General features: G+C 39.8%; 1 protein-coding gene across 4 annotated transcripts in view; it reads left to right on the forward strand.

Annotated features, from left to right (window-relative positions):
* Window positions 1-26,299, forward strand: part of FSTL5 (follistatin like 5) — a 362,814-nt gene that overhangs the window by 322,784 nt on the left and 13,731 nt on the right. For all 4 annotated transcript variants that reach the window (XM_053402951.1, XM_053402953.1, XM_053402952.1 and 1 more), the window contains 4 exons: window positions 1,822-1,940; window positions 10,606-10,755; window positions 18,165-18,272; window positions 21,440-21,564. In XM_053402951.1, coding sequence (XP_053258926.1) covers window positions 1,822-1,940; window positions 10,606-10,755; window positions 18,165-18,272; window positions 21,440-21,564 — 502 coding nt within the window. The remainder of the gene's footprint in view (window positions 1-1,821; window positions 1,941-10,605; window positions 10,756-18,164; window positions 18,273-21,439; window positions 21,565-26,299) is intronic.

Genomic DNA, 26,299 nt, shown 5'->3' on the forward strand with positions numbered 1-26,299 from the left:
GCAGGTGACCACAGCTATGTATTGCTTTGTTCCTCCAAAAAGATGTAGCTGTCAGTTGAGTTTCTGAATGGACATGCAGGAGAATTGAAAAGGGTCGGGTTCTGCTAACTGCCCTTGCCACCCTTCATTCCATCTTCATCTGCATAAAAAAAAAATCAATTGAATTTCTGAATCGCCCTATAAATGCACTGAGATAGTTGCATCCTGCTAAATTTCCTTTAGATTTGGGCTTCGTAGTCTGCCAGGTCAATGAACAGATTCTGCATTCAGGTCACTGTGAGAAATTGAGCACTTATCTGTATGAAACAAGGAGCCTTCCCCGACCAAGACCTTAGGAAGCTTACAACCCAACCCACCGCTTTTCCCTGTCACCATTTTGATACCACATAGCCTGTATCAAGAGATCCTACAACAAGCCCCCCAGAAGCACTACTAGTAATTCTGACACCGTGTCAAAGGAGATTCCATCCCTAGTAATGTGTAAGAAATATGAAAAACTGAAGCACCAAGACAAAATAATGTGTGCAAAGAGGAGGCTGATCATGCAGCAACTAATTTCATAGAATCATAGAATCATAGAGTTGGATGAGACCACAAGGGCCATCGAGTCCAACCCCCTGCCAAGCAGGAAACACCATCAGAGCACTCCTGACATATGGTTGTCAAGCCTCTGCTTAAAGACCTCCAAAGAAGGAGACTCCACCACACTCCTTGGCAGCAAATTCCACTGTCAAACAGCTCTTACTGTCAGGAAGTTCTTCCTAATGTTTAGGTGGAATCTTCTTTCTTGTAGTTTGGATCCATTGCTCCGTGTCCGCTTCTCTGGAGCAGCAGAAAACAACCTTTCTCCCTCCTCTATGTGACAACCTTTTATATATTTGAACGTGGCTATCATATCACCCCTTAACCTCCTCTTCTCCAGGCTAAACATGCCCAGCTCCCTTAGCCGTTCCTCATAAGGCATCGTTTCCAGGCCTTTGACCATTTTGGTTGCCCTCCTCTTGGCTTCCAGTTCTGTAGCCAATTTGTGAGAATGATGCTGTTTATTCTGTAGTGCAATACCAGATATGATGGAGGATTCTGTGAATATTTGTGCAATAGAATGATCCTTTTACAGTGTTTCAAAGTATAGGGTTCTATGCAAACACTTCCACTGACACAAGCCAGGATGCTCATTTTTCATTGAGCACCTGGCCACCTGCACCATATCCCAGTCTGCTCCAGCAGATTCCTCAACACCTCCACTTTTAAGGTTCATAGGTTGGCCAAGTTCTGGTGCCCCAAATCGTAGGGACAAAAGTACTCTTTGTTACAGCAAAGCTGGATGGGGTACAAACCATAAAATATATTTTCATATGATAAGACACTTAAAAAAAATCACTTAGAAACCCAAACCCTCCATAATTTCTGTGTTGCCATGAACCTCTATTTTACCTCTTCCAGCCCTCACAAATGGCACAATGAGAAAATGTAAATAATTTATTATTTCTCGTTGATCCTAAATGAATAATAAATTCCTTACATTCTCTTTTGTTGCAGGTATTTTCAAAGTATCCCATATATTTCCAGACTAATATTCATGAAGCCATTTTGTTTCTCAGGGGGGTTATAATGTGGAATCTTGTATCACATTAAAGTTTCATTTTAAGTCTACAGTGTTTTTTTTCTTAATAATCCCACAGGATTAGTTTAATTAATTTTACACACATTAACAAAATATTATCTGGCCAAAAAAATTAGTCAAAGCTTTGGTGCATGAACTTTTTTCTTTTCCCTGAGTGGTTTAATTTTGTACTTTTAAAACATGTTTTTGTTCCTAAGGTCTGGGAATTGGGAATATGTTCTATGTATTTTATGAAGATGGAATCAAAGTGATACAGCCAGTGGAGTGTGAATTCCAGAGACATATTAAGCCTAGTGAAAAGCTCCTTGGATTCCAGGCAAGTATTCTGAAACATCTAGTTACTCTTTCCTTCCACCATGCATCATATTGCAAAAAGCTGAATATGCTCTTTGAAATGTTCTATCTACATGAAGCAACGGTTGACAAATATTTCCTGCTCCTTTCTGTCACTGGGCCTCCACTACAATAGAAGACCCTGACTTGATTGGCTCCAAAGAACTATGGGCAGAAGGAGAAATGTGTCCCCTCTCTTGCTCAAGCGTTTGTGGAAGTCTTGTCTCAGTGTGGTTCTACAGTGTTACACTAGCTGTGCAGTAGTATGAATGCCATGGCAAATATGGAAGATGCAAGCTGTAGCAACCAAACTCTAGAACAGGCTTCCTCAGCCTCAGCCCTCCAGATGTTTTTGACCTACAACTCCCATGATCCCTAGCTAACAGGACCAGTGGTCAGGGATGATGGGAATTGTAGTCTCGAAACAACTGGAGGGCCTAAGTTGAGGAAGCCTACTCTAGAAAGAACTCATGCAAAGGCTTACTATCGCAAATTGTTGCCACACTTTGAAAATGGGTCAGGCAGTGACGAATAGGTCAATCTGATCTTACCTTGAATTCTGAGTAAGAAAGCCACAGGTTGCTTCATTGCCACGTGACCCTACTTTGTATAAACTTTACTTCTATGTACCCATTTATGTGTTTCTGTGTATGAAGATTAGATAGACGAACACAAAGACAGACAGATAAGGGTGTAGATAAAGACAGAATCTGATCAAGTAAGTGGACCTTACTCCATTAAACTTCATGCCACAATAACTTGGTTAGTCTTTAAGGTGCCATTGGATTCCTTGTGGTTTTTGCTACAGCAGGCCAATACAGCTATCCCTCTGGCCTTCATGCAAATATAACTGTGGGTTACCTACATCCCTACTCACATATTCCTATGTTTCTACTCTTCCAAAACCCATGCAAAACAAAACCCTTGGGCTAGATTTGCTTCTGTAATGATTACTGCCAAAGTTAAAAAAATATATACAGATATATGCAGTGCTCAACAACAAGATAAATTTTTACTGCATGTAATTATACTTTCAGTAGCTAATCAAGCTTTGATTTGTGCTGCTTAACTAAAATTAGTTCAACACCACTAAAAATAAGTCAAAGACCTTTTTTCTCTCTCGTGTGGATGGGTAATTTAAAAGCTGATAATTTAGGAAGTATCTGAAAATTTTACCAAAGGAAACTTAAAATGAGAACAGTGAAACGTAAAAGTATTCTGTGTAGCATTTCAGAATTAATGATAAGTTGAGTGATGAACAGTGAAGCGAAGTAATTATAATGTAAAATATATTAGGTTAATTTTTTCTTCTCCATCTTTAAACCCTCTCCCCCATACCAGAGGTAAAATTTAGGAGAGGGAAAGATTCAGTTCATAGAGCAAGCAAGTGTGTTAAAGGTAAAGGGACCCTGACCGTTAGGTCCAGTCGTGGATGACTCTGGGGTTCCGGCGCTCATCTCGCTTTATTGGCCGAGGGAGCTGCGTACAGCTTCTGGGTCATGTGGCCAGCATGACTAAGCCGCTTCTGGCGAACCAGAGCAGCACACGGAAACGCCGTTTATCTTCCCGCCGGAGTGTGTAGGTGTGTGCAAATTACATAGGCAGAATTGTGTTGTTATTCCATTTTCCTTTAGATAATCCTGAGTTTTAGCCAACTTGATCTGTGCTATCATCAGTATCTGCGCTATCCTTCAGTATCCTTCAGTATCATCAGACTCTCACTTCAATGAAAGGACCTTGGTATTTTCACAATAGTCACATTGTGTCATGAACTCTGTAGTCTTTTGCACATGTTGCTTTCATTTGTGAGGATGAACAATTCATCACAACAAAGTTTTAAAAATCCTGTATCAGAAGAACATCTAATGCTTGATCAAGTAACACTGAGTGAATTTTAAGCAGTTTGTTTGTTTGTTTGTTTTGAGATCAGAGCAGATTTTGGGATAGCCCTCAGTAAATTGAGTGTAAAATTTACAGTACTTGATAGACATTTCAAAAGTACTTATATCCAATTCATGCCTCAGGTTTAATACAGTGTCTTTCCAACTCATATGATGTATTACTGTTTGCCGCTTTGCACATTTAGACTGAACACTTGAATAGGGCAAAATTTGAACAGACATACACCACAAGTAGTAAGTTTAAACTACTCTTCCCTTGCAGTTGGAAAATAGCCATGCAAATCTATTTTCTGTGCCCCCTTTTTTTGCCATGCAACTTTACTGGTTAGGATTTTATTATTATTTTTACGCCTTCCTGCATAGTGCCTATAAATCTGCTGCTGCTCCATAACTTGAATTACATAGCAAGGGAAAAATAATTTTCTACTCATTGCTTTGACTACAACATACCTTCAGGCAACTATGCTATGTTGTTAAAAAAAATCCTCAATAGAATTCCCTCCATGGAGGAGGAAAGTATGTTTCCAACTCATTGAATTATGCATTATTTTAATACATATATTTCTGCTGCATAGACTGGCTCCTGAGTGTGGATTTCAAGCTGCTTTTGAGCTAAGTATCTATTACTACATACCACATTAAATGCATAGCGTTTTGACGTGACAGTTTCCTCAGATGCAAGTACTGAGGGGCTTTCAGGCTTTTTAGAGTCCTCATTCTTACAAATTTAATTTGTCAATGTGTTTATGGCATTGGTTGCCCAAAGCAGCAGTTCCCAATTTTTTTGAGCCACCACCCCCTTGGTTGCATAAACTCATCCCCAGGGCTCTCTACCCTAACCTGTAAAAAAGCATTATTCAGATTAGTGATTTGAATGGCCCACTAAGGAAGATAATAAGGTAAAGGTAAAGGACCCCTGACAATTAAGTTCAGTTGGAGATGACTGTGGGGATGCGGTGCTCATCTTGCTTTACAGGCCGAGGGAGCCAGCGTTTGTCCGCAGACAGTTTTTCTGGGTCATGTGGCCAGCATGACTAAGCCGCTTCTGGCACAATGGAACATTGAAACCAGAGCAGCACATGGAAATGCCGTTTACCTTCCCGCCGAAGCAGTACCTATTTATCTACTTGCACTTTTTGGCGTGCTTTCAAACTGCTAGGTTGGCAGGAGCTGGGACCGAACAACAGGAGCTCACCCCATTGCAGGGATTCGAACCACCATCTTTCTTATTGGCAAGTCCAAGAGGCTCAGTGGTTTAGACCACAGCGCCACCCGCATCCCTATAAGGAAGATAATACCACAGCGAAATTCAAAACAGTGGCAATTAATTGCACATTTATTCAAAATCCAATTAATACCATTTAATTTAATGAATTAAAAAACTCTGATTAACTTGATCCAGTGACACCATTTTTAAAAGTCTGATAGTCATTTACAGCTCCGTGCCCCCTTGCAGCTCCTCTTAGCACCCCATAGGTAATCTTAATGCCCTCCTAAGGAGCAGTACTGCCCACTTGGGGAACCACTGCTCTGAAGTGCCTTGTCTTTAGACAAGACTAGATCCAAAGCAACAAGTGAGCCCAAGTAAAGGAACTGCTAATTGTACTCTGCAAATGCTTGCCCAAGAGTTGGTGCAAGATAAAGTGCTCCAATGGGCAGGTTCTACAAAAGTTCTCATAAATCTTGATCAGCTAGAATTTCCACAAGCTTTCATGGAATCTCTTGCACAAGGAGAACAACATCTTTAGCATTTGTTTCATTATTATTTTTCATGCAACTCTGTAGCATGATCTGTAAAGCAGCCTTCTTATGAGCTGAAGGTATCTTTCACTTGCAGAAGTTCACCTTTAGATCTAGCAGATTCCACTTTTAAACTAATTATAATTCCCCATTGCCTCCAAACTTTGGTTATTTCAACAACGGTTTGTTCACTTGCCATAATCCTAAACCAAGTTCAAGAGTAACAAAGAACAAAGTTGTTTGAAAGCAGAAATTAAGCTTCCAATATCCTCACCGCTATATATAGTGGAGGAGACAGCATGCAAGACGAAGGCTGGCTAAGGCTTCTTCCTTAGCACTAAATCATGGTTTAGCTTTACTTGTGAACATTACAAAGGTTCATTGATTGTCTAATGTAGGAATCAAACACTATACATTGGACTTAAGCATATTTGAAATTAAGCATAGCTGTTCATTTGCACAGGGATGCTTTGCTGAACTGAGATAGAAACATGAACTTTTAAAAGAAAAAAATACAGTATATAAGCAAACTTGCATTTGGTCAGTTGTTAAAATGTTAGCTCAGAAAATTAAGTAACAGTCCTTTCTCATCTTCAGAGTTTACTAGATATCCTTGGCCAATTCTGTTTTCTCTCCTCCTAACCTAATTTATATTATTTAGAAACAAAACTTTCAAAGTTTCTTGCAGATCAGTCATGTAACAAATTATTTACATGTATCTGAGCTAATTAATAATATATGGATTGACTCAGAATCTACTGAAATAAGAGGCCATGTATATACTCACTAGATAGCTTGAATAAGGCATCCCATACAACTGAATTTTGCAAATCAATTTTCTTTGTAGATCTCATTCTATCTCAGAAACAACTCTCCAAAATCACCAAATATTTTGCTTTATTCCATCTGCTGGTTTGAATTAGACTGAATCACTTTCTGCTTAGGAAAGTGTCAAAAAGCAGTGAAATAAATTAACATTTTTATTGGATATTATCAGATGTTCCTCTTATAAGGAACCTAAATTGGAAAAAAGGTGCATCAATCACTTTTTAATTAAAAAGAGAATTTGTTCCTATATTTAAGAGAAAATTGTTTCATCCCATTATCTGACCACTGGGGAAATTTTTAATGGAGCTTTGCATTTGAAGGTAAAGAGGAGAATGTTAAGCTTAACCTTATAAAAAAATTTTAAAAAATCATTTCTAAAACAGAAAATACTTCATTCTGCATTCTGTTCCCATCAAACTATTTCTGGCATCAGCTATAGTCAGATTAATGGGTCTCATAGATAAAAAATAAATAAGGAGAAAAAATTTGCTTAGGACTGAAGGTCTCATTTGACTAAGTTAATATTTAACAGCAGATATACTAGCTGAAAATTGTGATATGCAAAAACATATATGTACATATTTCAGCATGCTATACAAATAACTGAATATACATAATACAGTATTTGTCCCAGCTGAGGCCACATTAAGTGAGGTGTCTTCAATAGCTTTATGTTTGAGTGTAGTGATCTGTGATGTTTGATCTCCCCAATTTATCCATAGAATGCCTTCATTTTTCATTCGTTTAAGCTTTTCAAGGGAATGTTACAAAAACAACCCTGTAGCTTTGGCGGGATGAGGTCAAGTTGAATTCAGCTAGCTGGATACTTGAAGGACCACCTGTAGCCATACGTACTTGCCCAGTCCTTAGCATCAGATGTCAGAGTCCCTGCTTGTGTAGGCTTACACTCAAAATCTGTCAGATTGGCAGGATCAAGAAATGATGTAAAATTCCCTCTCTAGGGAGGCAAATCACTTTACTTTAACGTTGGCATCCATCATTCTCAAGAGACAATGGTGTGTGCCTCTGGCCACGCTGGAGAATCACAGCACCTGCTGTGGCTGAAGAGACCAGTAACTCATAACTGCTGCCTCCTGCCTTGTTTTTGCTGTTACCTCTTCGGGGTGCTAGCCTGGACAGTGTGTCTGGAGGTCCTGGGCTGCCTAGATGACGGGACCCCACTCTTGGCCTCTCTGATATAGTCCAAAGGAAAGCAGAGCAATATGTTTAGCACCAACTTGGCTACAGGAGTTGCTGGAAGGAGGCATACAAGATGCCATTTAACTATCTTAGGGACTCCGCCCCAGATTTGTACAGGCTTTACTGCTTAGCCTTTTTTTCTCCCAAATATGTTCCACAAAGCAGAGGGTATGGATTTTTCCTTGGAATGAGTTTAGCTGCAAGGCAGTGAAGACTTAGGAAAAGAGATTTCCTTCTCCTAGATGGGCTACCTTTCAAGGTTGATGAGCCCCTTCTGCCCCTCACTTCCCTTTACAGTACATGCAGAAACCATCTTCTCAACCGTTGGGCCCACTATTGGTCATGTCCACTCAATCTGCCAGAGCCTGTCTTCGCATGCAGGGGAAGTCCCTAACTCATGGAGGGTTTGAGACCCATCAGCTAACTTCAGCTGGTTTAGCCAGCCTTTTGAAATTGTTTCTCAGGGTGTGGCCACTGTCACATGCTGACAGCTCCTGAGAGCTGAGTGAAGAGTGGAGACCAAAGATGGACAAACTACCTCAGAAGGAACACAACATGTCACACACCAGTGGTACTACCCCTAATACCCCATATACCCCTCAGTGAATAAGAGACAGGAAAATGAAAACCTCCTCCATAGGGGAACATAACTTTTGAGAATTTGAATGGCAAGATTCAGCACAGCATTAACAGAATTATATTAAGCATTAATAGGAAATCGAACCTTAATTTTAGTATCAGCAAGTACTCTTTTGCCCGATGTTGGTCAATTCAGAGGAACCCTTTTTTAATGTTCCAAAGTATTATAGAGTGGCTTCAAACAGACACATTTCCCTGTAAGATTTAATAAATTCTGAACAACAAATAATGACTGCTAACCTTCCTTGTAAGTGGATACATTCTAAGCAGGACTCAGAAATTGATTTCTGTTCCACTCTGACATGCGAAGATTCAGACAGTGCCTATACTGTGTACTAAAGAAAAACCATCAAACAGAGATGCCACAGAATGCTCAGATAAATTATATCATGTGCCTTTTAAAAATGTGCTTTCTAGTATTCAATCCCTCTGCATGTCACAGGTGCTGTTTTCCCCTCTATTTTTCATTTCAAAGAAACCCCTGCACAAGGAAACAAGATATTTGCTTAGCAGCTCATCAGTGCCTGCTGTTTATTCCTCACTTGAAGTCATCATCCTCTGACACACCATAAGTATTGCTACAGCAGCCTGCTATGATGTGTCAAATAGAAGATATTAGGTCAGGAATAAGCATCAGATATATGCTAAAATCTTGTTTTGATGAGCTGTCCTGAGTAATAAGATGAAGAAAAGATGAAGAGAAATCTTGGCATATGTGACACATTTCTGGCCCAAGCAATTTTCAGAACTGGAGTATGAATATTCTTCAAGCATTCTTTGAAGTGTTAGAATGTTTGGCACACAGTTAATTTTGTAGCACTGGTGGATTTACTTCATATCCACTGATAAATAGCACTCTGGAAGATCTACATGCCTTCTATTCACACATAGTCGCTGGCCATTTGCCTTTTGTGTTGTTACGGCTACATAACGCTTGTGGATTTTCAGAAGACATTACAGTCCACACATCAGCTGCCAGATTAATAACCCTGTGTTCATACGAATCCTTTAGTGCATCCGGAATAGACCAGAAGCACTTTCATAAGTGATAATGGTTAAGTTTTGGTCATTTCTCTTCTCTGTATAGCAACTGCAAATCTGCAGTGACAAGGCCCAGGTATCTACCTGGCTCTGTTCCAGGGAATGGGAATTAAGGGCACTGTTTTACACTGCATCAAAAGACTGGCTCACACAGTGGGCCACAGTCACAACAACTAGAAGCAGCAATCTGTGCACCAACCAAGCCATTCCAGAAGTCCCGTTGGTGCTTGTGCATAGGCCCAGCCTCACCACTAGCTCCCCCTCCTGGTAAGCAGCAGCAATGCTGCTACTGGGACACTAGTACAGTGGTACCTTGGGTTACAAACACCTCGGGTTACAAACACTTTGGGTTACAGACTCGGCTAATCCGGAAGTAGTACCTCGGGTTAAGAACTCTACCTCAGGATGAGAACAGAAATCAGGAGGCCCATTAGCTAAAGTGGTACCTCAGGTTAAGAACAGACCTCCGGAACGAATGAAGTTCGTAACCAGAGGCACCACTGTACTGTGAGCTTTTGTGAGTACTTTTATCGCTTTATTACTAGTAGTAGTAGTATTCTGTTGGGAGCCGCCCAGAGTGGCTGGGGAAACCCAGCCAGATGGGCGGGGTATAAATATTATTATTATTATTATTATTATTATTATTATTAGCTGCTCCTAGAATATTACAGGTGTATGATATTTTCTGTCACAGATTCTAGAAATTAAAGGGACAGGATTCTAGAAAGTGCATTTCATGCTATATACAATATTCTGTTTATTCCTGGGACACAGGAAACTGAATTATATAATGTCAGGCTGTTTTTCTGTTTAACTCATTGATGTCTATTATGACTCAGAGCAGCTCTCCGAAGTCTCAGACGATCAGATGATCTTTCACATCATGTGATTACTTTAAAACAGAACACAAAAGTGGATCTGGTGGGGACTAGATCTTGTAGCTAAGGCACCTCTGTGCATAAATGGCATCATAGAAGACTTAAGAGGTTTTACAACTAGCACATCATCCATTATGCTAGACAGGCATATAATTTAACCAACATTAAACAAATAACTTCAAGAGACAAGCTAAACTGGGGTGGGCGGGGGAGGTGGCTGAATGTTCTTGGATGAAACTGAATTCACGATTTGAAGCTAGTACAGTTAGTTCCTGAAATAGTTCAGGCTTTGCCTGTTCTTCTGGCGTATTTTGAGCTTGCATTTGAGTCATGCAGAAATGTGGCAGAGTTGTTATGAGCACCCTTTAGAATTATTGTGGTCTTAGGGTGATTTGTCATCTTCCTTTCTTCTTAATTCTAGGATGAAGTTTGCCCTAAGGCTGAGGGGGAAGAAGTCCAGCAGTGTGTCTGGGCATCTGCTGTTAATGTAAAAGACAAGTTTCTATATGTAACCCAACCCACCTTAGACAGAGTGCTGATTGTTGATGTGCAGTCACAAAAAGTTGTTCAGGTAAGTGTTCTTCCTAGGTAAGATACTCTTTTCTTTCATTTGCTGTATAAGGTAGAACAAAATGTTGGATTGAGGCCTGTTGCTTATTCTTTCTCTCAACAGGCCATGATTCAGGAAGTATGTAATCTCACAAACTACTACAAATCTCACAAACTACTACAACTGTGTGGTAGTAATTTCATTAGAATATCCTACCAGCCATGGATATCTGGAGTTTTTCAAAGGGAACAGTTCCCTTTGTGGCTATTAGCAAAGACAAAAAGAAACTGCAACCTGATTCCTATCAGTGTAGTGTTGGGAAGAAGTTGCCTTATACCAAGTCAGACCATTTTTCTGTCTAGTTCAGTATTGCCTTTTCTGACTGGCAGCACCTCGTCTGGGTTCAGAGGAAAATTTCCCAGCTTTAAATAGAGATTCCCAGGGTTCAGCTTAGGACCTTTTACACCCACAGGGCTAGGGCCATGTCCTTGCAAGAAGCTTATATGTGGCTTGGGATGTGCACTGTGACTCCTGCCGTTCGGTGGTAAGTCCACCCAAAGGAGTGTGATCATGTCACATTCTGCAGTGTGTGTTAACAGGCTTACAAAAGCGCTGTTCTTTGTTGGGAGGGCGCTTTGCTGCAGCCATGGAAAGCAAGATGGATTGAATGCTATTGCCAGCAATGTTCCTACCTGCAGGAAGAAGCTTACAATTCTAAAACTGATGTTGCAGAGGTGGAGCATGGCTGGCTGTGGATCTGCTGGATCCTAGGTAGATCCATCCCCTTGAAATGGGCCCCAAACAGCAAAAACATATAAACATACACACACACGCACACACACACACACACACACACACACACACACACACACTTTCTACCCTTGTTAGCTAGACATGACAGATGAGATATCCAATCAATCATTCCACTCTGCTCCGCTCCACTATGCTGGTCCCAGTGAGGGCTTCATATTGCTCTGCCTGGCTTCACCCTTATACACAGTTTACCTAGGAATACATTCCTTTGGACAGAATGAAACTTACTTCTGTGTAGAATGTTGAGGACTGTGCTGTTTATTTAAGCTAACAAATAACTTGGCATCCTTGAAATTGCTCCTAACAACAGCTTATATTTTGAAGTCTGGATGTTTCAGACTTGGATATATGAATGTATGTTGCCCATTCAGTGCTTATTGTTAGAAGTTTTCAGGGTATTACACTAAAAAAATGTAAACAAAGTGCAAATACATTTCGGTGGAAGGGAAGGATTTTTTTTTAAAAAAAACCTATAAAGATTTGGATGTTAAAAATTGGCAACTTTTTAAACCCCCAAAGTTTTTCTCTGGGCCCCTGAGTTTAGCATTACTTTAACTATGAATGAGGTGTACATTTACTTGTGTCTTTATGTCTATATGGATGTGTATGTGTACATGTGATTGATACACATACATAAAGTAGTTGGCATGCTTTATATATCATAGCAAATATAATTGCCTGTTCAACCATTGGCTATGATGTACAGTTTAAGTTTTAGATGCTTCTCATCTGTGAAAAGGGTTAGCCAAAAACATTCAGACAAGAATTTTCACCTTACTCTTGAGAGCAAAATCATGTCAGCACTATGTTTCAGAACACAAAGAAGTGTCTTAAAATTCATTTCAAGATCATAAAATTTGCACTTTCTAAAATATAAATGTGACTTTCCTGCAAGCAGCTGTGCTTCACTTCATGAATAGGCATTATACAGTTGCTAAAAAATCTGCTGTCATCTTCATAAGAAGAAATGAAATTTGAAAGTGATTGAAAGTGTCAGGCACGGCTGCTATTAAAATTTTAATCCTTGCCAATATTCCCAGTACCCTAGACTTCTTTATAATATAACAGACACTAATATACAGCTAATGCTTGTACACCAGTGCTCATAATTTCTTTTTTTATCATGTATCAATATGACAGTTTAAAATAAAGATAACTATAATTTATTTTAGAGCAGATTTTAGAGCAGCTCTAGAATGCCATCATCATAGCATTCAATAAAATACAAAAGAAAGGTTCTGTTCATTTTTAAGCACAGAATTATAGTTGGGGAAGCAGTTGGAAGACTGCATAATTCACCTGCATTTCTCAGAATGTAATCCAGCTAATCAAAAATAGGTATTATTTTGTTTGTCACATTTCTGTCTTGTCAAATCCAGGCAAGAGAAGAATTTGTGGGTTGCCATGCTCACCTAGTATTCAAGGTGGGTCCAGTTTATTAGTTTCAGAGACATTTCTAAAGCACAGGTAGTTCACAACAAGATGGCTCACAGTACTTCTCCTTTTTCAGCCTGAGGGCCACATTGCTTAGAGTGCAAGCTTCCAAGGGCCACATGCCATGGAGCCTGTGAGAGACAAAAAAAAAGTGGTTGGGAGAAGGGATGCAACTCTTCACCTATGAACCGGAGGCACAATTTCAGACATACAAAATACCAAAGTTTAAACACCACTACAAGCTTTTATACCTCCTCATACACATTCCCCCAGAGTTGTCAACCAGGCAGGCAAGAGCCATTTTCACCAATCATTGACACAATATAGCCATGTAAAAGCACTAGAGGAAGTTGTGGAGTGTGGCTTGAGGAGGAGTCCCACGTAGGCCTAGACACCTGCATTCAGCCCTGGGCCTGATGTTCTCCACACCTGGCCTATCTGAATGAAACATCATGTTCATGCTTGCTGGAACGTGGATTTCCCATATGCAGTCCACAACTACTTTGGATGGCCATTATAATGTGTTGTATCCAGTATATGCTTTGCCTTAGACTGCATACACACTGTGCTTTCAAAAGACATTTGAAGCATATTCTTTCCGCCAAAGAATGATGGGCGCTGTAGTGTACTCCTCACAGTTACAATTCCCAGCAACACCAATTAGTTTCCAGACCCAATTCAAAGAGCTGGTATTGATCTGTAAAGCCTTACATGGCTTAGGACCTTCATACCTTAAGGACTCCCTCTCCCAATACAAACCGACCCAGACCCTGCATTTGTCATCTGAGGCCCTTCTCTATGTCCTCCCTACCCGAGAGGTTCAGAGATTGGCAACAAGAGAACAGGCCTTTTCTGTGGTGGCTCCCCATCTGTGGAATGCTCTCCCCAGAAAGCCTCGTCTGGTGCCATCATTGCCTGTCTTTAGGCACCAGGCAAAAAAATTCCTCTTTACCCAGGCCTTTGGTGATGAAATAATCTATGACCTGTTAAAGGTGTGTGTAGAGGGGCTCTCATTATGATTATTTTATTATTATGCTATCTGTCATTATGCTTTGTATTATTTATTATTATTATTATTATTATTATTATTATTATTATTATTATGCTCCGAAAAAATATGTTTTAATGTTAAACACCACCCTGGGAACTTTTGATAAAGGGTAGTATATAAATTAAATTAACAACAACAACAAACTGCAGTGCCCATAACTCTTTGAGACAGGAAATGCATGCAGCCTTAGTGGAAAGTGTTTCTAGTTGTGCAAGTCAGTTCCCACTACACATTTATGCCTCTTGCCAGCCCCGTCCCTAAAGCTGCTCCTGGAGGGTCTCTCTGCAACAGAATGGACTCTTGTGCAGAGGACTGTAGTAGGCAGGCTGGTGTGCCCTGTTGTGAGTCCAGAAATATTGCCCACCAAGTCCAAGACACAACCCTTCTAATAATAGCATTATAACAAAGTTTATTCTCATTTAAAGAGGACCCCAGCACTATTTTTGTTAAACTGATTCTCACACATTTCTGCAAGAAGGAAATTCCTTTAATAAACTGAAATATTAAACTACATTACAGGTTTTTTACCCTTGATAAAAATCCTGTGAGAAAACAGAAAGAGGCTTGTAAGATTTTTAGCCAGGGTGACAAAACATAATGTCTAAAGTTCCCACAAAAAGTTGCCAGCCATGAAGGAAATATCAATTTATCTCTGTCATTTTATAGTAGAGATTTCAGCACTGAAGTATAACTAATATGAAGTACTTTGGCAGTTTTTAGGGAAAGAGTTGGCTCAGCAATGCTTGTAATATCATAGAAACAATCCTGCTCTCTTATCCCATAATGATATGCTACTGTATTATTATTTTTTGGCAAGCCCCAGGAGTTATTTTTCTCTTGCATTTAGACATAAATCTTTAAATATGTATAACCGATATGTGAGGCATTTAGATTCTTAGCCAGTCCACTTTGATGGAACTATTTATTTTTTCTTTCCACATCACTAAGATGTCTTAGCATAGGAAGGTACAAGAAGTCAAATATGCACATTATTCAGAAGGTGGATATATTTTGCTCTCTATTTACTCGAGAAAAATTGCATACCTTTCTTGGAAAACAACTCTAGATGGTGCCACAAGAGGTGATCTTGTCAAGCTATAATTGCATGCATGGAAAGACATGTTGTTGCAATACAATCCTGTACCTGAATGATATCCAGCCTCCCCCACAGGAACTAAGGGAAGGGACCAGCAGAAACACATGAAATGTGCTGGGTGATCATGTCAAGCAAATTGTGATTTCACAGTGAAACTGGGATGAGTGAAACTGTCAATTTCTGTTTCTCTCTGTTTCTCCTTTTTTCCAATCATAAGTCCAGTTTGCCAAATTTCCACATCACCTTTTCAGCATCCTGATCTCACATTATACCTGCTGGGTGAGGTAGTTTGGTGTGAAGTTACTTAACAGATTGGGTAGAAGCAATTTTAAGCATGCCAAGACCAGCTTCAGTGATTTCTCATCTTACATAGAAGCATTTCTACAACCATGGCACCCACACAGCTAATATCCCATGTAATATAACATCTCACATACAAGGGACATTTCGGAAATAAAGTGAGAAGCAGACCTAGCAAGCAGATTAATAGAAGAATTGTGCTCTAAGTGGAACTATTTAGATCTGTATTTTCAGTTTCAATGGGTTTGACCCAAGTCACCTAGTTTGATTCCCTTCGATTTCTTTGCAGTGGTTGAGCCAACAATAAGACGTTGTTTCAAACCTGCACAATTTGCAGTATCACAACAGTTGATTCAGGCATGAAAGACTATTGCAGGTGTTATCTAGCAGCATAAAAAAAAGAAAAGTAACCCAGAAGTAAACAATTGTCCTGGAGTTTGTCTGCTCAAGAAGAAAAACAGCATTGGCTTTACAGGAAGCTGGAGTTTTTCGCAACACCTCAGGTGTATAGTTAAGCATCACCAGTGGTCTCAGCCAGCCATTAGCACATTATCTTGAGGATCTACATCATTACTTTAAATTAGATCCACTTAATTAGCCAGCTGGTACTCTTCTTGTCAAACTGATAAACAAGCTGTGCTTCACAGTTTCGTGATAGAAAGACCAACAAACAAAACAGAACAAAGAGGTAGAGGCGCTCCTTTTAAAACAAAAACAAAACAAAAGTACAAATGCAGCCCTGATAGTGGAGTTAGTTCATTGACAGCAACAGAGAAATTTTTATGAAGATTACCCGCTCTGGGATCCCACAGCTAATTCTCCCCTGGCCTCCTCGCTGGCCCAAATAGGACTAATTTAGCCAGCTAGCCCTGGTGATCATCTAATGTTTATTGGATGGATTTTCCCCTAAATTGATTTTTGATTTTTGAATTTATTCACGCTTTTATACTGTATTTTATGCTGTTTTTTGTTGTATCACAATTAAGTGTTTTAAATTTGTTGTTAGCCGCCCTGAGCCCGGTTTTCTGACCCGGGAAGGGCAGGGTATAAATAAAAAATTATTATTATTATTATTATTATTATTATTATTATTATTATTATTATTATCGGCAAGCACAACATCCAAAAAGAAACTACTAAAATGTTCTCTAAATAGTCTCCTTTCAATGGACCAGATTCTGACAGTTACCTGCCACAATATAAATAGTGGCAAGGATTATTATTTAATTGATTGTTCTAATCTGCTTTTAAGGATATATACCCTCTGAAGGCAGGTACACATCAGTATAATACTACATCATTACAATTTCAGTATTTTAAATGGCTGTAAAAACTATTAGCAGCATTCAGATGATAGCAACAGATACAAGCGTTCTTAAGAAGCATAGAGTCATCTGAATGCAGGGTAGATGGCAGGGGTGTGTGTGTCTTTCAGGTATTGCTAAATGTCAGGAGAGAAGGTGCCCTATGTATTTTCCTAGTAGGAGCATTTCAGAGACTGACCACAGAGAAGGCCGTGCCTCAGATGCCAGTCTTAAAGCTTGGGCAGGTACATATAACTGTAGGTGGTCTTTCTGATAGCCTGTTCCTTTTTTTTCTTCTTTTTTGAGCTTTAAAGGTCAATACCTGTATTTTTAACGGGGAGATACAGTTGGCATACCAGCTGAAATTGATAAAAAGCACTCTTGGTTACTGATGATACCTATGCCTTGGTCAAAAATGCCAAGCCCAGGATGATTCCCAAACTGCATAATTGGCCCTTTTGAGGGAGTGTAAACATGCTCCTGCCAACCTAGCAGTTCGAAAGCATGTCAAAGTGCAAGTAGATAAATAGGTACCACTCCGGCAGGAAGGTAAACGGTGTTTCCGTGTGCTGCTCTGCTTCGCCAGAAGCGGCTTAGTCATGCTGGTCACATGACCCGGAAGCTGTACGCCAGCTCCCTCGGTCAGTAAAGCGAGATGAGCGCCACAACCCCAGAGTCATCCGCGACTGGACTTAACTGTCAGGGGTCCCTTTACCTTTAAACACACTTACTGCATTTATATCAAGCTGCTGCTGTATTTGTTTCTGTAATTCTAAGCACCCAGTGAAGATTTTTTCTTGTCCTACCTCTCTTTGTGTGCTTCTTCTACTTTTCAAAGCACACACACACAAAATTATTTGAGTGAAATATATTAATTTTGTCTTGTTTTACCAAGTTAAAAATTACATGAAAGCTATGATCAAATAATATACACATAGAACAATTACAGTTGTGTCAGTTTCCTTCTCTGGTCAGAATTCTTTTTGCTAGTTGAAATTCTTCAATTTCAAAAAAGGAAATGTATCACTTTGATGAATCCATGGTCAGTATATTCCACATTTTTCTCTTCCTTTGCAACTTTTAACAAAAGCAAAAAGATGTTCACAGATAAACCAAGAAGCTTACAATCTAGGAAGAAGGGTAAATAAATAGTTTGCTGCCTTACCACTTTTGTCTCAAGCATTTTAATAGCTTTGTTGCAGCATACAACTTAATTAGGTGGAGACGGAACATATATCCATGTCACGTTGTTCAAATAATGAGCAAAGATCACTGTTTAAGCAGGAGTGCTCTAGCTTCAGATTAATTAGAATGACATCAACAATTGAAGGCTTCACTGGGGTCTAATTTTCACTCCAAACTTGTGCAATATTTATGTTACTATAACATTAAAGAAAAGCTGGTTCTTTCCTTGTTTCTTCATATTCTTTAGGCAGTAAGTACAGATCCTATTCCAGTCAAACTTCACTACGACAAATCGCATGATCAGGTATGGGTGCTCAGCTGGGGAAGTTTTGATAAGAATTCTCCTACATTACAGGTGAGTATTTTTATTTCATTGTTTTAGTTATAGCCAAACTTGCTGTAGAATCCTATGATACACAGAGAAAAGTAATTCCTTGGAAGCTCCTCAACAGCAGCTATCAATGAATTTTTAAAGCCATCTTGTCAGCAATAAGACTTACTAAGAAATTTCCTTCATTTGTACGTGCTCAAAATGTAGAAAACCTGCAGTGGAATACTTATAAACGATGTCCCCAGTTGGCACTGCCCCACAGTGAATAATGTCAACATTTTGAATTAAATCTAAACAAACACAGATTTTATTTTGTTTTTTAAACTTCTGTTCAGAATACATTTCTCTTACTTTGGCAGTTACGTGCAGAAGAGGGAGCCCCCAGTACTATTTCTGGTGATGTTTCACACATAAGCACATCAAAATGGCTTTAAAGTATCTACAGATAAATCACAACAAAGATTTTGTGTCTTCTAGTTGTGTAACAGGAGCCATGTGTAACAGGTTGGGGATGGGGAACAGAATCCAACCCATCTTACACTTACGTATTTCAAACCTGGAACAGGTGCATTTTTTATTGTTGTGCACCATCCCAGGCTCCCTTCAGTGGAAGGGGAAGGCGTGAAAACAAAATGAAATGAATAGAAATAGCATTTTGTATGGGTTCATCTGGCAGATCTGCTGTAATATTTAAGGATTCTGTACTGATAGGTCCTAACACATGAGCATTGGTAAGGTTCATAGTTGATGATCAGGTGGAAAGATCCAGTGAAATGACAGGGTGGCAGACTTTTAATCCTTAAGTAGTGCTGTGCAGCTGTGGAGGAAGCCGCTTGGGGGCCTAGAGCGGTGCGCCCAGGGGCCAGGCAAGCCACCCGTGGAGCCGGGCGAGGGTGGGGCACACCTCTTGAGTCTGCCTGCCTCCTCCCACTCAGCCGCCCTACAGCTGGTGGCAGGGAGGCAGCGGGCAGACCATGCCACCGCTTCTCTCCCAGGAGAGACACATGGCTCAGGCACGCTGCAGGCCCCGCAGTGAGTGCCACCCGGCATTTTGTCACCCTCTCAGTGGTGACACCCAGGGCGGACAGCACCCACCACCCACCCCTTCCTCCACCCCTGGTGTTGTGGAATGTACCTCGGGAAAAGTGACATCAATCTATTACTGTGATGCCTAAAGGTACCTTACCAACAGGAGAATTTTAAAGAGATAACCACATGTGTACACAGAACTGTAGAATTAGAATTTAAGGGAGCTTTGTAGGCTCTCCTGTCTACCACTGTTTGACGCAGGAAACCTATAGTTGGAACATCCCCTACAGATGTCTGTCTAGCCACTGCTCAAGTAAAAATGGCTTACTATAAGCACAATAGTTACATAGTTTAAAATATATAGAATGCACAGTAATTTTTCATCAGAGCTGCTTTGTTTATAATGATTCCTGACTGCATGAAACCAGTAAATCTCCAGGAATCATTAATACAGACAAATGTGTATTCCCCTGAATGCAGGAGCTGTGCAATGCTTCACATCCCTTCTTTATTAGAGCCTGAGCATAATTTGGATTGCCTGTGAATGTTATTTGCTGAAGTTGGTTATTTTTGAATCATTTGTTTCAAAAGGGATCAGAACCATCAAACTGATAATGGGATTGCATTGAAAGAAACAGCTTGTTTTCGCAGGGAGACATACTTTCAAATGAAGGCTGATATATATTGCTATTGATTATGACTTGGTAGCTGATTGCAGTCTCCAGGGAGCTTTAAGCTTTCCACTAGATGCACTATTATTGAAAATTACTTCAAAATATTTAGATGAACTTTAAGGCAAAATGGACAAGAAGATTGATTTCCTTATGTCAAATACATGTTTTAATTTGGATACAACTCTATTATTTTCTAACCTGGCAGCCCAAACCTTGGGTTGCTGTGCAGGGATTGCTAGGTCTGTGTAATGCCATAACCACTGAAGTTGAGGAACTGGCCCAGCACCTTTGCAGTTATATCAGCCACTATCTCTGACTGAGATGGTGGCTGATATAATCTCTGACTGAGGTAAAAGTGCTATACAAAGTTGTTAGTGGCAAAGGAATAGGTAGAGAAGTGGGGAATGGGGGGGCAGCAGATGACTGTTTGCCCTCTTCAACTCTTTGGGTTAAAAAGGAATTGGTACAGTCCAACAAAATGTGTATTTGTTGTATTTTGTATACCACAGTAAACTGTTATAATAGGATTGGCCTTAGCATTATATCAGGACCAATATTCCTGACTTCAGCTAAATCTGTGCAACCATTCTGCATATCCTTGTTTCTATACAGATTTATAAGACTGTAATGTGTTATTTGCTTACTTCAGTAGAAACTATTGGATTTACTTTTAAGCACTGGTATTTAAATTTTTATTGTTTGCATCAAAATGTAGGGCTTGCTCATATAATATTTCTCTGTACATTCACCACTAGTCCAAGCTGTCTCCAGGCACACATTCACTTGGGCAAACATAAAATGTCAGCACCTTATTTTCATGGTCACAGGGGCCAGGAAACATGCTACTACAGTTTCAGAAATGTATACAGTTCATTTGTGCGCACGGATAGATCCACATTCATCTTGCTTTGCAGCTTTCTTTAATGTATTAAAAACCCCTGATAATAATATTGTTGCTGAATTACGGGCCGTCTCTCATGTTATCAGGGTATACATGTTTTTGTCCTGTCAAAAACATTGCAATACAAATTTTGAGCAGAGTTTACACTATCACTGAAAGTGAAATTTCAGTGCAAATTTGAATGTACCTACAGTACCTGAGAGAACCATCTGAATAATTCTGAAGGAAGAAAGAAATAGTGGAAGAGTTAGGATTTCTCACAAGAAGTTCATATATCCTTTGTACTAAAGCTAAAAAGCTGAATATTTGTTGAACTCCTGGAGTTTCTTGCTATACAACCCACTATATTCTTATTTCTAATTGGGGGTATGAACCACATGCCAAAGAACAAATAAGGCAGGTATTTAGAAACATCTACTTTCAAAACAATGACAAAGACTGCACCCATTACAGTAACTTTATTTGAGTCAAGTGTTGGAATAAGTTGTTGGTAGCCTTACCCTTAACATAATTTAATCAAACATGATTGATTCAAATTAGATTTTAAAGAAAATGTGAGTAATTGTCCTCCACAATACATCCTCCAGGTGATAACCCAGGCCAGTGGGAGTATTTCTCATCATACTATTCATACTCAGCCAGTGGGGAAGCAGTTTGACAGAGTGGATGACTTTTTCATTCCATCTACAACCCTCCTCATCACTCACATAAGGTAAGTGACACACAAACTAGTAAGAGTTCTGGAGCCAAGGGTTTGTACTTACTTATCTATTGGATATTTTTTAATGTTGTTGTTGTTGTTGTTCTCCAGTATCACATTAATTCTTTCCCTAGGTTTTAGGATAGGTTTTCCTGTACAGTCGTACCTTGGAAGTCGAACAGAATCTGTTCCGGAAGTCGGTTCAACTTCCAAAACATTCGGAAACCAAAGGTCAGCTTCTGATTGGCTGCAGGAAGCTCCTGCAGCCAATCAGAAGCCACGGAAGCTCCATCAGTTCAGCTTCCAAAAATAGTTCACAAACTGGAACAGTCACTGAAACATTCGGGAGCCAAAACGTTTGAGAACTAAGCATTCGGGAGCCAAAACGTAGCATTCGGGAGCCAAAACGTTTGAGAACTAAGCTGTTTGAAAACGAAGGTGTGACTGTAGTCCTATATTCAAATACTCTGCCCTCTCAGTCCTCTCATCTTAAGAGCTTCACCTTTCTGCCACAGCCCACTCCCATCCTATCCTTAGATCTTGTGGTCCAAGGCAGAATTGTCTTCCTAAGCAATTTTTTACTTGGGTGCTGTAGTATAACTTGAAAGCAATTTTTTGGGGGGTGCAGCTAAAAATAAGGAGCATAGTGACAATGAAAACTGCAAAATGGGTGGGAGGAATTTGATGGGAATCAATACAACTTACAATAATATAGATATATATTAACATATGCCAAATACATTTATGTTGTACTAGTCGACAGCAGAAGGAACAGGAAATGATCAAAGGGAACATTAACCCTGAAAAACAAAAAGGGGCAAGCATCCAAACACAGATTTTCTTAGAAAACGAAACTTTGCTTAAGGTCAGAAACAGGGTTAGCCAGAAAAAGCAGTAAGCACCCTCTCTCCAAACTAGGAATCCCTAGTTCCAAAGAAAACAGAGCATGGCAGAGAGTTAGCAATATAGGACTTGTCGTCAAGTCCCTAGTTCTCTGCAGACCTGGTTGAACCCCAGCCCTAGAGGATACTTCTATGTGCTCTGGTGTTACTGCTGTTAAGAACACACAGCAGTCTGAAAGTACTTCAGTCCCTCACTCTTGGGCTATGAAATGCAACTGAAAAAACTTCAATTATCATACCTCCTTCTTTGCCTCACCTAGAGAATTTTAGTCCTTGTGTTTATTCCTTCCAATGATTCTTCTGAAAGTTAGTTCAAATACATGAGCTCAGTTTTCATTCCTGTCAGGCATGTCAGCTTTTGACCTCAACATCAGCTTTACACAAAAATGTTCACTCCCAATGAACTTATTTGAACATTATAAAGAATTTTGGTTTTAGAGCAATTTTTAAACTAGCCTTTGACAGCATATTAAAATAAACCAGAAATTAAATTATAAGCCTGTACAGACCTGTTTCTCCCTTCCCCCTCCACCTCTAGAGAAATATATTTTAATTTGTCCACTAAGGAGTTCAATGTTCACTAATTAATTGTGCCTTGGTTTAAGAACCTGGAGGGCTGGTTTAAATAAAAATTGAAAAAAATCTAAGTATTGTGTCAGAAAAGGGTTTAAAAGCTGTAATCTCATTGAACTTGATGGGACCTACTTCTGAGTAGACACATAGAATTTAAAGTTAGCTGTCTTTGGTGAAAATGCTCAACAGCAGTGCCAGCACAGAAGGGACATTAGGAAGCAAACATGAGATTGCAACCTAGAGTTGGAGAAGGAATCTGTTTTAACAGGATTTTTGCTCCTTAGCCTGACCTTGACAACTCAGACATGTGTTTTCAGGGCCCATCTTACTCCTGTGACGGTGGTAATCTATTTTAACCATTTCTAATTTAAAATTATTATAGCCTGCCCTGGGATGCATTGGTGAAGTCTGAGTAGTAGTAGTAGTAATAGTAGTAATGGAATTTAGAGTTTGTGACCTGGTCAAGTTTTCCCCATATCAGACTGCCTCTTGAATTGAGTACTTGCTTCCATCCAAGCCACTCATGCAAATACATATTGAGTTGACCAGACCACAGAGTGACTGACTCCGGACAGATTGGGCTGCTCCCTGAAGTGACAGATACAGCAATCAGTCTTCTGCTGGTGCACAGAATCCAACACTAGTGAGTGAGGTAGTAGACAACAAATAAAATGAAAAATCGGCATAAAGTTTCCCAAACTTTCTCTCAATATTGAAGCATCGCTTAACTTCAACCTGCTTTTTTATCTTGGTGACAATAATACATTTAATTCGGCAAAGCTTTGTCAAAAGTAGCAACAATAGGGCCCTTAATTGTCCCCACAGGTGTCTCTAGACGGGCATTAAATTTCTGTGAGGAATGAGAGAGAGAATATCAAAAGAGAGATATTTAGAAGTCTGTGGAGCAGAAGGGCTGATTATTTTAGCTCCACAGTTCATAAAATTAAGAAAAGTAAGATAATTGGAATAAATTAAAGGCTCTAATTATAATATTATACAATGTTTCAAAGCAATGTTAAATGAAATAATTGTAAAATATTCATTCCCAGTCTTTGGCTGCTTTAATCTTTCTAGCAGGTGTTATGAACATCACACGGTACCTGCCTTCACATGTGCAAGAATGAACAATCAGCCTACTGGTGTGTTAGCCCAAAATTTAAATAGAATTAATTATTCTGTCTTTGAAATAGCTCTCTTTGTCTGAAGTGCTAATAGACATAGGAGCAATATTCAATCAGAAGCTATTCTGATTTTAATTCCTTCAAACATTTTTGAAGTCTTTAAATGTGACAAATAAAGGAGCGCTGGAAAATATAGACAGGTGCAATATATTGAATTGGATCATTGGCCCATCTCCCTCAGTATGTTCCTCACTGATGGGCAGTGCTTCTTCAGGGTTCCAGACAAGGGGGCCTTCCCAGCCCTGCACAGAGATGCTGGAGATTGAGCCAGAGGCTTTCTACCTATAGACCAAATATGCTTCCACTGATACAGGGTAGGCCTTTGTGTTCCTGCACCACTCGACTTTCTTTGTTCCTGAGTTCTGAACTTCAGAGGATGAACAGAAAGGCCCAGAAGAAACAGGATGGACTTCTTGGGATGGTATAGTGCACCCTGTTTCCTGTAACCCAGAGTCTTGGAAGCTATGACCAAGAAACACAAATTAATGGTTGGGCTATTTTGTTGTTTCTGGTTCTCATTTAGTAATCCTACACTTCTTCTTTTGTGGCTGTTATACTAGAGATATAACTTAATGAGGTTAGATGGAATGATTAGGATGCTGCTAACTCTATTATATGCTGCCTCTTCCATAGTTTTTCTTGAAGCTATCCTATCGCTGCCAGATTACAATATTTTCTGCAGATGGTTTTCTTAGACAGCAGTCTGTTGCCACAATACGTATTCCAAATCCTTGTATGTCAGACACAAGTGAGTCATACTTTGGATGACTAAGATTGCTTATATCAGGAAAGCTGTGTTTTCCACATTTTTATTATTATTTCAGAAGCTGGGTAGTTGACAATAGCATTGTCTCCGTACCCTTCCCATGTCCTCTGGCTGGCTGCTGTAGGAAAGAGAATGCTAGACTAGGTAGCTGGTTTGGTCTCAACCCAGTTTTTATATGTTTGCAAATCAATGCATTCACAGAAAATGGTTCCCAAAAATCCAGCCACAAATATGCCACAATTCGGTTAAGCCTCATGGCATTTGTGGTGCGCCCTTGAGCAAGGAAGGAAAAGAAATACCGTATATACTCGAGTATAAGCTGACTTTTTCAGCACATTTTTTATGCTGAAAAAGCCCCCCCCCATGGCTTATACTCGAGTGAGGCGGGTGGCAGAGGGACGAGCAGCCCGAAAGGACTGCTCCTTCCTCTTCCTCAGCCTTTGCCACTGTCAGTGGTGGAGGAGGAGGAAGGAGCAGCCTGAAAGCAGCCCTTTTGGGCTGCTTGTTCTTCCTCCACTGCTACCGCCAGCACCAGGTTTGTGGTGTGGTGAACCGGCTTATACTCGAGTCAATAAGTTTTCCCAGTTTTTTGTGCTAAAATTAGGTGCCTCGGCTTATATTAGGGTCGGCTTATACTTGAGTATATACGGTAACATCAGGCTAACAATTTTCTCAGCATGCAAAAGCGAATCAGAAGCCATACTTTAAATTTTACACTATCTTCTATATTTATCACACTCCGGAAGCTGGTGGGGTATTTGCTGATGCAGAGAGACAGCCTAGTACTCTCAGGAGATACTTCTTCCCATGGGTTAGACTGCAAAAACATTTAAGGGACAGCTGCAGTAGTTCACTTTAAAACGAAAAAGAAACACAAAATTGCCACTGTCCCACTTTTCTTTGTTATTCCTTCGTCGTGACATTTATGGCAATGCAACATATGTATCAAATGATAATACTATGCGTCTACCATTCTTGCTTTGCCTCATTGACTGGTGAGGGCAGGCAAATGCATGACAAAAGAACATCACCTCATGTGTTACATTGCAGTCAATGTCTAGAGGTAGAAGAAACAAAGCTACACAGAACAGTAGCAGTCCTGCAACTCTTACAACATCTTTTCAATGGCAATGGAGGCAAACCAGGGAAGGGTATCCAGCATTTGGTAGAAAGGTTTGCTTTTCAACTAGTGATGATCACCGCCTTACAATACCTTAGCTATGTCCTTCAAAGTCCCAGTTCTAATCGTAATTGATGGGGTAAGGCTTTGGAGATTTAGGCCAAGTCTGTTCTTCGATATGTCCAGAACATGGCCAGTCTAATTC

Source organism: Podarcis raffonei, chromosome 9 (genome assembly GCF_027172205.1).
Source record: "Podarcis raffonei isolate rPodRaf1 chromosome 9, rPodRaf1.pri, whole genome shotgun sequence".
NCBI lineage: Eukaryota > Metazoa > Chordata > Lepidosauria > Squamata > Lacertidae > Podarcis > Podarcis raffonei.